The 13,210-nt window shown below is 30.4% G+C and overlaps 1 protein-coding gene across 1 annotated transcript; it reads right to left on the bottom strand.

Moving 5' to 3' along the window:
• LOC114266261 (putative clathrin assembly protein At5g35200) lies at positions 1 to 7,559 on the bottom strand. Its single transcript, XM_028207153.2, has 16 exons — positions 7,246 to 7,559; positions 6,279 to 6,398; positions 6,125 to 6,194; positions 5,888 to 5,985; positions 4,528 to 4,678; positions 4,316 to 4,416; positions 3,949 to 4,032; positions 3,813 to 3,863; positions 3,347 to 3,412; positions 3,199 to 3,264; positions 3,011 to 3,091; positions 2,816 to 2,893; positions 2,482 to 2,643; positions 1,912 to 1,987; positions 1,502 to 1,614; positions 1 to 793 (listed from the first exon to the last, which is right to left on the bottom strand). Exons 2-16 carry the CDS (start codon positions 6,375 to 6,377, stop codon positions 413 to 415), a joined length of 1,677 nt encoding a protein of 558 aa, XP_028062954.2. The 5' UTR covers positions 6,378 to 6,398; positions 7,246 to 7,559; the 3' UTR covers positions 1 to 412.
• Between the last annotated feature and the right edge of the window lie 5,651 nt (positions 7,560 to 13,210).

Genomic DNA, 13,210 nt, shown 5'->3' with positions numbered 1-13,210 from the left:
TAGACCAAGAATAACCAAGAATCACTATTCAAGCCTGGTATGCTCAATACATAAAAATGTGTAAGCGATAATCACAACAAAAAAATGGAGGGCAAAAAAAAAAAAGAAAGAAACCCGACAAGAAAAAAGAAACCTGCTTCATCATCAAGAAGTACAAATAAGCAGGTTAAAAAAAATTGTTATAGTCCCAGAACATTTATTACCACCTTCATCCATATAAATAATCAGCGATCCAAAGTCGTCCCTCGCCAATCTCACCCTAGCTCAGGTCACTAGCACAACATATGATACACATGTCTTGTCTATCTGTTCAACTCTCCCTGGTTTTGATATCCAAAACTTGCTCTACCTCCACGTTTTTCTTCGTTATGTTTCAAGCAAAAACAACAGCATTTCTATGCACGGTGTGTGTTTACATGAGTCCCGTGTATGGATTGTAGGCAGGGACAGGAACACCAGAGCCGTAGGGTTGTTGAATGCTGGCTCCGTATGGGTTATTGTAAGGATTTAATGGTTGTTGTTGCTGTGGGCTCATCATCATCATCATCATCTGTTGTTGCTGCTGCTGCTGCTGGTACATGAAAGCTTGTTGTTGGTTGGCCATGGCTGCCATTTGCACGGAATGTGGGGCCGCCACCGAGTTGGAGGAAAAGAACGGATCATGTGCTGTTTGCAGCATCATGGGATTGGCCATCGGGGTTGGTTCCCACGGGTTGTAGCTCACATTCTGGTTGCTTCTCCTTATTGCATCATCGTAAAGGCTGTCTAGCATAAGTTTGTCCAAACCTCCCCCCTTTTTTCAATTTCAAAAGTGAAACTCATTAGTATAAATATAAATCACAGCTACATAGATATATATTACATGGACTCAGTACGGTATCAAGTGCGTAGCTAGAGGTTGGACTCCTAGTCTACAAGGATACACGGATTCTCATATTTTTATATTTTTAATCTATTACATGAAATAAAAAGTGCCTGACATAAAATATTAGATATATATCCCACACCCTTGTCCAAGTGTCGGTATCAGACACGAGTATTTGATTTATTTTGAATAATCTATGTAACATAAACATAGATACACACAACGAGACATTTTCCTTTTCCCTCATATCTTTTCCAAAGATGTGGAACATTTCCCTCCAAGCAGTATGTATGGCTTTGCACAAAATTCTGTCTCTATGAGCTCGAGTATGGAATTCTATTTACTCACTTTAAATTGAGATTGCTGATTTTGTAAATGATGCGGAGAATAGTGACATTGATCAGCATCAGCTAACTCTTCACATACAGCATTAAGCTAATTTAAAGAAAGCTAAAGGGGAGACAAACAATTGAGGGAAATATAGTCTCAGACGAGCTAGGACACGAGTAGAGGCTATCAACGTGATTTCGTAACTAGTCTAGTTGATGCATCCAAATAATCAAAAGTATTTCTATTTATACTTTTAAAAAAAAAAATGTTCTATTGGTACACCGTATAGCAGAAGATTATTATTACCAGTTTGGTAGAAGTTGTGGCACTCTCATTTGAGCTAGGAGCAGTAACAAGGGCCAATTCCCAGCCAGTTGTTCCATTTGCAGGAGTCAGGGCAGCGGGAGTTGATTGATCAACTGCAATTTCATCCGTCATGAGAAATAAATAAGTGGCGGTTCTACACTAGAGTTGAAAAAAATCACCCAAATAGAAACCTAATCAAAATGAGTGACATCGATGACTGACTCCATTGTCGATTAAGTACTGATGTTTAGATGCTTAAATTTTAAAAGATTAAACTTTGTTCGAATTACTCAAAACAGAAACACCAAAGTTGATTTTATTAGGCAGGTCTTGAGAGACGCCAGTGGAATTTCAAAATCTTGAGCTGTTAGTACAACGCTTTATGTCATAGATTCCTAAAGAAAACTTACTGATAGGCACAATAGCCAAAGCCAGAGCATTCTTCTCATCTAATTCTGAAGCACCTGGAACAGGATCATTCAAACCCTAGCAAAAGAGAAATCCAGTTAACAAAACTCCAACGGATTCAAGCATTATTGTCAAATCGTGAATCAGATCGTAAATTGTAAGACTCACTTTATTTAGCATAATATATAATTTTATATATGCATATAAACATATTGATATTTATTTCATTTCAAACACTGTGCATATCAATATAATTAATTGATATCTTTTTTTTATTTTATTTTGCAAAAACGATGCCGTTTCATGATGCAAACAAAATTGAATCATAGTGAATCAAAACTGAATTGTACGATTCACTCAATTTATGATTCAACAATATGAATCGAATCGTTTTGGTTAAAATTCATATCAAATCGTATAAATTGAATTGTGAATCGCAAGATTCTAACCACCATGGATTCAGGTAACCAAAAAAAACCACAAGCGCGTGTGCGCACACAGCATGATGGAACACAAAAGGAATGAAAATATCATAAGAATCTTTTGGCCACAAAAAAGATTCTAAAAATTACCAGCAGATCCGGTGGTTCGACGACAGGAGCTTCCACCTTAACTGGTTCTGGTTCTGGTTTTGGTTGAGGTGGGGATGGTGGACGTGCCTCCTGCACCTCTGAAGTCTTTTTGTACTCTATAGCTAAGATTGTCTTGGAAGTAGCAGTTTTATCTTCAGCCCCCTGTTTTTTTCAATATATTTTATTAAAATGAAACTGAGACCAGATTTCGAAGAATTAAATAAAATTTTCTTGTAAAACACAAAACAACTGAAAGATTTTAACTAAAAAGGTTAAAAACCAGTAGGCATTGCACCAACACGCTACTTTAGAAGTAAACAGAAATTTTCCATACCCGATCCTTGCGAACTGTTGAAGCTCGTGGAGCTTCTCTCACATACTCTTCCATGGCTTGTACAAATGATGCAGGTGGCTTCATTACCAATCAACAAATGAATCCACCAGAATTTAGTTTCGACCAAATGTAAAAACCGAAGGACTCAAAGTTCCTGAAAAAAAAAAAAAAAGAACCAGAAGAAAAATCCAAAACCTGCTCAATCTTAGTAAATGCTTCTCCACGTCCAATGTCAAGGCCTTTGCATATTTCATAAAACTCCGACAATCTCTCTGCCTGAAGATATGATCATACCCGTAAGGAGAGAACACATATAACAATAATAATATATATATAAAGAAAGAGTAGGCAGTTGCTAGAAATAATTCCAAAGAACTATTTACCTGTTTCCCTGACCTCTGATATATATCCAAAGCCTTAAGAGCATCATGTCGTTGCATTTCAAAGAACTGTCACATTGCATGTTATCAAATATCCATGATTTGCTGAAAAACAAAACTACTCATTCAAAAATCCAAAGCCACATTCTACCTTGTCGACCAAATTTACGACACCATCACTGATAGCATTGTAGATTTTAATGCTTTCAGAAGCAACCTGTTGAAAAAAGTAAGGACAGTCAGGTCAAAAGAATTCTATTTGAAAAGTTACTTCAATAACACTCCATTGGGATCGTGGGTGAGAAAGACAGGAAATGATTGTGTTTTCTTACTATCATATTCAGATGGGTATGAAGGCAATGCATGTGAGATGGATATGAAAGACTTCTTTTTCTTCCTTGGAATTTTAATGGGCAATCTCACTATTATAAATTTTTTATAACTAATCAGCTTGTTTCTCACCAATCTCACTCATCACTTTTGATGAGAAATGAAATAGGCAAAATAAGAGAGTTCTCACTCTCATCATTTCTTATCATTTCTCACCAAATCACCCCATCCAAACAGAGTGCAAATCCATGGACAAAGCAGGGGGGAAATTTATAAACTCCACTCACCAGAGAGAGTGCTAATTGAATCACAAAATTATGAACCGCTGCTCCTTGTGGCTGCACAAAAGTTTCATTAAGAGGCCATATTTGAAAGCTAGACAGCATTATGTTTGATTCAGTTGAGCGAATCAAAAAAAGTTACCTGGCAACCAAGAACACGAAATAGAAGCTGCTGCAATGCTGGCAACTGCTCAAGCAATTCCGGAGTGTCCAAATCTTTAGTTCTCTGCACCACAATTTACATAATAATATTCTTAAGTGACCAAATCTTTATTTCAGTTAGATCAAAAAAATATTTGAAAAATAAATCAATCAAAATTTGAGTGTTCACATAACACTTTTCTGGCTGCAACAGAAACAGAACCCCTCAAAAAAGATTGAAGTTCCAAATGCAATTTCAAAGGTGCCATATTTAAATGAAATTATAAAATCAAATTTATGTTGTCAAAGAAAAATTTTGAAAAATTCAAATGGCAAAAGGATGGCCAGCAAAAAGTACAATTTCTTACAGGGCGCTCACTCTCAACATCATATTTCAATACACTGAAGCATTCCAGCCTCTCTTCTAAAAATAAGGCATAAGTGCGAACCCAAGCAGAATAATCCCATGCTGAGCAACAGATAACAAACATTATCAACAAATAAGTTGTTTTCTATACATTCAAAATTACTTACAAACTACTAGAATTGAAAATGAAACAATAAATAGTTAAAAACACACCATTGGGACTGGAATCATCTTTGAAATGGGCCATGTTGAGCATATGGTTTCTATGGTTTCTACTCCTTCCATAGTTGATAAGTTCTTCATGGAAAGTGGGGTCCACTTCCCTCAAAGCCCGATGAATAACTATTAAAGTTTTCAATGCAACCTAAACATAAAGAATAGTTAGTTACGCAGCGCTCAATGCAGAGAGAGACCTTGCCAATAACCCATGACAATATGTAGCTGTCTTGCAAACCACAAGATTAACTAGTATAGGAAAAGAAATTATAGCCATCATGGTCTGAGATAAGCATTTCAATTCTCAAGGAATTGTTGTAATGTCATAACACTTGATGCCAAATTTAAATCTTAGTAATGAAGCAAACAATAAAAGAAGTTCAATAACATGGCAACCGAAAATAGGTAACCATTTATGCAGTGGACTTACCATAGCAAAAAATATGTTTCTTCTTATTGAATTAAGAAAGCACAATCTTACCAAGGGTCCAAAAATATCGAAGTCCCATTTTTACAGATGGCATGCAAAGAATAATATCACTTAGACCCTTCTTGAGGACAACAGCACACCCTTAGTTGCCAATTAATGTCCAAGTAACCCTAAAAGGATTGATATATTTTGCAAGTAAGCTTAAGGCTCAGTTGCAAGCAGAAAACAAAAAGAGTGCACTCTTAATAATTTAATTAAACTAACAAGCTGATGAAATGGGCAGTAAGAGAAATATGAATCAGGGGTTTCTTGTTCATATTGCAATTAAGATTGCATAATCAAGATTGACTGACTGATCACTATGTTGCAAGTGCTTCGGAGTGGTCGTGGTTTAATTGGTTTACTTTGCAAATTGATAAGCAAAAATCTAGCTAGAATACATGTAACTCTTGTTCTTGACATAAGTCTTGAAATTTGTAAATCCTTAACTTATGTGTGTGTTTTATCAGCTTCCAATTGCGATTACAGTATATATTGATCAAATCAAAGACCTCTATAGGCCTCACATATTCATGCAGCCCTTAGAAAAGCTTCATCAATTCATAGAAGCACTTCAGTCATGCCTTCAATACTTAACACTAGTACACTAATACTTCAGTAAGAAAAATAATAAACCATATTGAGAATAAACAACAGATGAAGTGTTATTTCAACTTGCTCTCCACTAACTAACTCTTATTATTCACTTCAAACTTAGAGGATTATGCTAATAAATATTCAAGAGCTCTTTTATATCTGATGATCCCTATGTATTGGCAGGTTAATTTTAATTTCTTTGGGTTGTAGTTACTTTAGCTAAAAAATGTGTGCTCCCAGCCTCCCATGATAATTGTCACACTATAAAATATGATTTGCTTGAACGCATACCGCCCAGTTATGTGTCTTTGACAATCGCCGAGACAAGGCATGTATGCAATATGCAACATCAGCTCGAGGCCTTGTAGCTGAAATCGCTGCAAAAATAGCTGCAAAGGAAATAATAAAAAAATCTCCATCAGTGCCCATTGCAGAGGCAGATTAAAAATTGATAAGCACAATAGAATAAAGATTTTTAACAGAGACCAAAAAGACAACAAGCCATTTCCGTCTTGAGAGAATACCCACCTCTTATGTACTTTTCTTTCGCTGGACGCTCAACATGATTTGTGGCCTTAACAATTGCAATATCCAACTCCTAAAAATCTCAAAACCCATTCAAGAATATCAAAAACCATCTTTCATTGCAAAAACCATCACAAGGGATCTCAATAATTCATACCTTGTAATCACTATTTACTTTTGCCAAACTGACGGTGGTCGAATCCTTAATGGCTCCAAGTGCTTTCCTCAAACTGTTTTGTGTACCTCCTCCATACATTTTCACTCCAATTACAAAAGTCTACACAAGGGTCCAAATAAATATTGTCCGCGCCATTAAATGAGTCTCAATTCCCCACAAACAAAAACAATTATTCTTCAAAACTAATGCAAAGAAGTCATACATCTCAGTTTCATTTAAATAGTTAATAACTCTGACATTTAAATCGTAAATATTGGAGTTAATTTTACCCCAAATATAGAGACCAAATGAAAATGCTTAAAATATGAAAATAGAAGTTTGGTTGATTTCGAATCTACCTTAGGTAGTGTTTGGTTCACTAGAATTATGGAATGAAGGTGGAATGGAATGCTCTTATTCCTTGGCCAATGGGGAATGATGCAATGCATTTTTCATCATATTTTTAGTGAACCAAACATGATGGAATGATCAATCCATTCCACCCTTCATTACAGTGAACCAAATAATACTTTATTGTTTAACATAAAAATTTCAGGACATTCACAGATAAAACCAGGAGCTGAATCTCAAATAACGATCAATAACAAATCCTTGTGTGTTACTGTTAATTGTACCTGGGTTTGGAACATACACAGACACACACTATGTTATCAACACAAAAAGTCCTGAATTTTACCAAATATCGATATACCAAAAATGTTCTTAGGTCATAATAAATGAAGTTATGAGTTCACAGAAACACTAAATCAATCATTTTAGTACAAATCAAACAAACCCATATCAAAATAAAGCTAAACCTTGATATAAAACTAAAAAGACCCAAATCAAAGATCTAACAAAACATAGCACAACTAATTCCCAATTCAAATGAATTGATTGAGCTCCGATACCAAAACAGATAAAAGAACACAGAATCAAAGAGAGATCAGAGTCGACGGACACTCACCTGAACCCAAATCGCAGAGGGAGACAAGAAGACAGTGATACAGAGCAGAGACCGAACAGAGAGAGAGAGAGAGAAGGTCGTCGGTCGAGTGTGGTCTGAGACAAAAGAAAAGTCACCAAATGAATATGTCTTGGTTGGCCGTCGGCGTCAAATACACATTATTACACATTCATACATCCCATAAATGATGTATACGTATACGTATTTTGTGTAAGTTGAAATAAAACAAAAAAATTTAAGACCTGCACCGTCTCCGGTCCGAATCCGGAATGGACCGTCCAATCCGGTCCCAGTGGTTCAATTTTTGAATCCCCTCAAGATTTTAATTATATCATTTTTATAAAAAAAATTAAGCTGATCGAATGATGAAAAACGAATTTTAAAATGTAAACGATTCAAATTATAAAAACAAAATTTAAAAGTGAGTCCAAAGCCAGTTCCAAAAATTTATTATATGTTATGTCACTTAAATGATAAAAGTATAATTATCTGGGCTTCAAATACGGCACTTTGTTTAGTTCTGGTTTTTAGAAAGCAACTTTAAGAAAATTTTATTTTTTTATTTTTCTTATTTTAATGTGTTCAATGAATTTTTTAATATTTTAAATATATTTTTTTATTTTTAGACATACCTAACATAAAAACAATTAAAAAGTATAATATTTATGAAAAATATCTTTAAAAAATACACTAAATACCAAAAAATATAAAAAAATAATTAAAATTCAATATATTTTTCATATATTTTTTTATACTTATTAATTTTTTAAAATATTTTTTCACAAATATTTTATTATTTATATACATCTAAGTAAGATGTATCTAAAAAACTAAAAAATTACTTAAAAATTCAAAAATATTCACTAAAAATAAAAAAAAAAACTTAATTTTTTAAAAAACTGAAACTAAACACACTGAATTTTTATTTTTATTTTAAATTTTTTTTTTTGGGTTTGGTCCTTGTTTTGTGAATCCAAAATGTAAGACCCAGTCTTTACTTAATATATCTAGGGAAATTATAGATTATTTTTGGAATATTATGTATCCATATTCCTAATCAATTATTATTTATTCTACCTTCTCATATTTTCAATCACCCAACAAAATGTCCTACTTATCTACTTTCTCCACCAATTATAATACTATGAAATACCACGTGTTTATATTCTGAAATAACTGAATAATTACCCATATAACAATATAGATTATAATATGTAAATACATATACACATACATACACCTATATAAACGAGTTATTTTTCAAGTTCATTTTATTTTTAAACAAAATTTGAAAATACGAGTTGTACTGCACTTATTTTCTAAATTTAAATTATTTTTGAAAGTCATAAGGAGTAATTTTCCAAATTCATTTTATTTTTAAACAAAATTTGAAAATGTGAGTTTATTGCACTTATTTTCTAAATTCAAATTATTTTTGAAAGTCATGTTTTAAAATATGAGTTGCATTGCACTTATTTTCCAAATTATTTTTAATTATTTATTTTGAGAAGATTATTTTTTTCATTAAATTGATTTGATCATTGTCGTTATATAATTTTTTTTCTTCATTGTATTTATAAAAATTGATGACAAATTTAAAATAAATCGTTTTAAATAAACTAATTTTTTTAAATAATTTATATATTACAAATTTTAAGACTGAATGGAATAGATTATCAAAGTGAGATCCATAAAGGCCCACAAACTAGATTAGATGATGTGGTTCATTTTAATAAAATGAACAAAAAATAAGATTTTATTTGATTTTATTTTTCATAAACTATTTCAAACCGCTTTTTGTTTGTCTATGGTGAATTTTCTCTTATTTTAGTTTTTTTTTTTTACTTTTTAGATTTTTGGTTAAAACTGAGTTAATTTTTTTTTAAAACTCACTTTGAAAGAATAATTTAAATAAAATAAACAACTCTTATTGAAAGTATTTATTCAAATAAAAGAAATCATGTATAAGTTTTAGGGAAAATAATAAATCAATGGATGTTTGTAAAAATAATTTCAGATTAATGAAAAATTTTACAAATTTAATAATTAAAATTATAAAATTTTACATAAAATAATTGTTATTTAAAAAGATTTCACTTTATGCTAATTATAATATATTTTCTCTCTCTCCTTCAATTTTTATTTATCTCTCTTCGTTTTATTCTCTCTCTCTTACTTGTGTAAGTATACCTAGTTCAAAAAAAAATTACTTGTGTAAGTATACGGAGGCGTACGACGTAGAGTATCCGCGTGGAGTTTACAATTTTGTGGGGGTGAAATATGAGCCGTTGATGAGGAAGTGACTGGACGGTGCACGAGCTCGTGATTGGACCTTTAGAAGATCGAACGGTCAGCGTCTGCGATAATTGTTGAGAGAAATGGGTGTGTTTGGTTTGTGTTTGTAGAGTAGTTTTTAAAATAAAAAGTACGAAAACTTGTTTGATTTATCTTTTTTCAGAAATGGTTTTGAAAAATTGTTTTGGGGAGAGAGTTTTAAAAAAAGTAATTGATTTGATGTGTATGGAAGAGAGAGTAATTTTAGAAAGTAGGTAACCAAACAAAATTTTAAGATTTTTTTTGAAAAAATTTGTTTGGTTTGATTACTTTTAAAAATTTATTTGTAGAGAATTTTTCTCAAAAAATTTTCTAAAAAACAAACCAAATTTCGGATGTGTTGTTGAGAAATCCTATTATAGAGACTTTTACCATATGTATTTTTAAATTATGTAATAAATTTTTTTTAGTTATAACTTTATTTATAAAATTTTTAATTATGTCTTATATATTATTTAATTATAATTAAAAAAATATAAAATTATATTATTTTCTCTTTTAATTATAAAGTTCATAGGATAATATAGTCATGTATGGTAAAAGTTTAGTTTTGAAACGGTGAAAATTATCTATATAGAACTTTCTAAGAGCGAGTGTTGTTTGGTAACAAAGAAAATGTATTGGAAGTGCTACCTCAGCGTAAACAAACTGTGGCTTGAATTTTTTTTCTTTTGAAATTTGAAAGAATTTGAAGAGTTTGTAAAGTTGATTACAGATCATATTAATATGAATTGTTCATTGTTTTGATAATTTGAATTGTTCAATATCTTATAAAAATGAACGATTCATTATTGACATGAGATTCATAAAAGATTTCACATATTATATTCTACAGTGAGTGGAGTGTTTTTAAAAAATTGATTACAAATGTTAAAATAATTATGATATTTTTTATAATAAGAATTTTATGTATAAACAATTGCATAATTATTTAAATTTTGTTTGTATTGAGAGAGAGAAAGTTGTTTGGGAATAAGGAAAATGTCTTGGAAGTGCCAGCGGAGTAAAGGCACTGGCTTTGAATATTTTAATTTTTTTTTTTGGATGCAACGCAACGTAACTTTGAATATTTTAATGGGTAAATCATATCTGTTTTTTTTTTTTAATGTTTAATCATTTTTTTTGGTTGAAAAATGCTAAAAATCCTTAAAAAATTATTAAATTCTTTATCAAATATTTTTATATGAGTGTGGGACCCATATTAGATGGGTTTGATATGAATCGCACACCTATGTAAGATATTTAGTAAAAAATTTGACAAAATTTTTAAAATCTCTAACATTACTTCATTTTTTTTCTACTTTTAAAGTTTTGATTTATTTTGTTTTTACTTTGACTTTTTATATTTTGAGCTTTTACTCATTTACGTCAAAAATTAATTTATATTTAAAAGTAAACAAATAATAACACATTGATACTCACGTATTATAAAAACATTTTATAATATATAATTCATACAAACTTAAATTATAATATAATAATATATTTTTTATATCATGTGATACTTAATATGCATTTTTTATTTAATTTTAAATATAAATTAATTTTAAGAATAAATTAAAAAAAATTAAAATACGAATAATTAAAGTGAAGAAAAAAATTCAAAAGTTCAAAGTAAAAAAATGATCAGATAGAAAGGAAAGAAAGTGTATTTTACTCTATTTTAATTGATGGAAAGAATTTAACAATAGTTATTATGGTCCTACTATTAGTTTGAGTATTAACTTTTTCATTGGTGGATTAGCTTTTGGGTCCCACTTAAAGCTTTTGATCTTGGCATTCCAACTTTTTTGAGATCATGACAGGGGTGTTTGAAATTTTGAAATGAGTTTTTTTTTTTATTTTTTATAATGGATTTAAATTTACATTTCATAATATATTTTTTCTTTTCAACTTTGCAATATGAGCAAAAGTATATTAGTTTGAAATATTAAATAACTAATAAATTATAATAAAAAACAATAAAAATATAAAAAGTATATACAAAATACTGAATTAATAAAATATTTAAATATAAAAATAAAACCAAATAAAAATAATGTATATAATAATCGAGATATTAAATATAAGATTGAAATATCGAGAGAGAGAAAAAACGAAACAAAAATATTTATTCCACAAACATTTTCTTCAAAATAATGGCTGTAAAAAAATTCATTATATTCAAGATAATTGCTGTGAAAAATGGGTGATCTCAAGTTTTGGAAATATTTTATTTTTTATTGCCGTTGTGCCCAAAAAAAAAAAAAAGGAAATATATATATATTTTTTATTTTTTAAATTTGTATACCTAAAAACAAATAAAGATGAGCAACTCATATCTTCAAAATAAAATTAATTATGAATCCCATATATCCAAATAATACCCACAGGGCATGTTTAATTGGGCAAATTACAACATAAGATTGAGATTCTTAATTTATGGGACTCACATTCCATTATTTATTACAATTTTTGTATCTAGATTAAATTTTGATGGACATTTTACGCAACAAACTTAACAAAATTTTTAATTCTATAGCAAAACAAATATATTAGAATTGCATATTTTTCATATATCTATTACAAAATAAACATAAATAGGGAAACAAAATATTTATCTCACTAATTCAGTTTGATAATTAATCCTATGTTAATTTCATAAATTATTAATCCTCTCACTTTTAATTTTGTTAAACAAGCATGGCCTCAAATTTGAGAGAATTTTTTCCCTAATATTGTGTTTGGTTGAAGGATTTGGAATGAGATTTGAAAAAAGAAAGGGAAAATATGTGTGAAATTAAGTAAAATGTAGGTATATTTTATCTATATTTCACCTTCTTTTTTCAAATCTTTTTCTAAATCTTTCTCCAAATCTCTCAACAACGTAAAGAAAACCATTATGTGTAGTATTAGTCTAACAACTTTTCCATGTAGCTTATTTCAATGCATCTCAAAATTGACAACCAAAATGAATATGAGAGAAAGAATCAAAGAATCTTATTTAATTTCATGATTTTATGTCAATGCTTCCAAATTGACAGCCAAAATCCATAGTTTTACTACATTGTTTTATAGCTTTCTTAGATCATCACCGAATAAAATAGTCATGATGATGAGCCACAATTGGGTCCATCGTATTCTTACGTGGAACAAGTTCTCATTATCCTTCTTTCTCCTAGCGATTAGAGAGTAAATAAATTACCTTATGAACTAGTGGTGCTATAAAAAAGTTGAAAAATGAGTCAGATCCCCTTTGTGGAGGACCCCCACAACCCCTTTACTGATCCACACCATTCATGATGTATGGGACCCACTCAGTAAGGGGGTCTCTATCATGATGTATGGGTCCCATACATCATGAATGGTGTAGATCAGTAAGGGGGTTGTGGGGTCCTCCACAAAAGGGGTCTCTATCATTGCTGAAAAAAGTGTATGTATATGATGTCATTTTCAGTACCAAAAAATAAAAGGAAAAAACACTCACTTGTGTATTTTGTTCATCATATTATGGTCAGCAGAGTAGTTTCAAACATAACACACTATCATGCATTTGTTTAGTGTAATTCATATGAGTTGCTTACAATTTTTTTTTAAAAAATTTATTTTGAGATTATGTATTAAAATATTTGATACAAACTCTGTTTATAAT

This window comes from Camellia sinensis, chromosome 5 (assembly GCF_055761805.1).
Source record: "Camellia sinensis isolate YWXY chromosome 5, ASM5576180v1, whole genome shotgun sequence".
In the NCBI taxonomy this organism is placed as follows: domain Eukaryota; kingdom Viridiplantae; phylum Streptophyta; class Magnoliopsida; order Ericales; family Theaceae; genus Camellia; species Camellia sinensis.
This window is presented reverse-complemented; position numbering and strand designations above follow the sequence as displayed.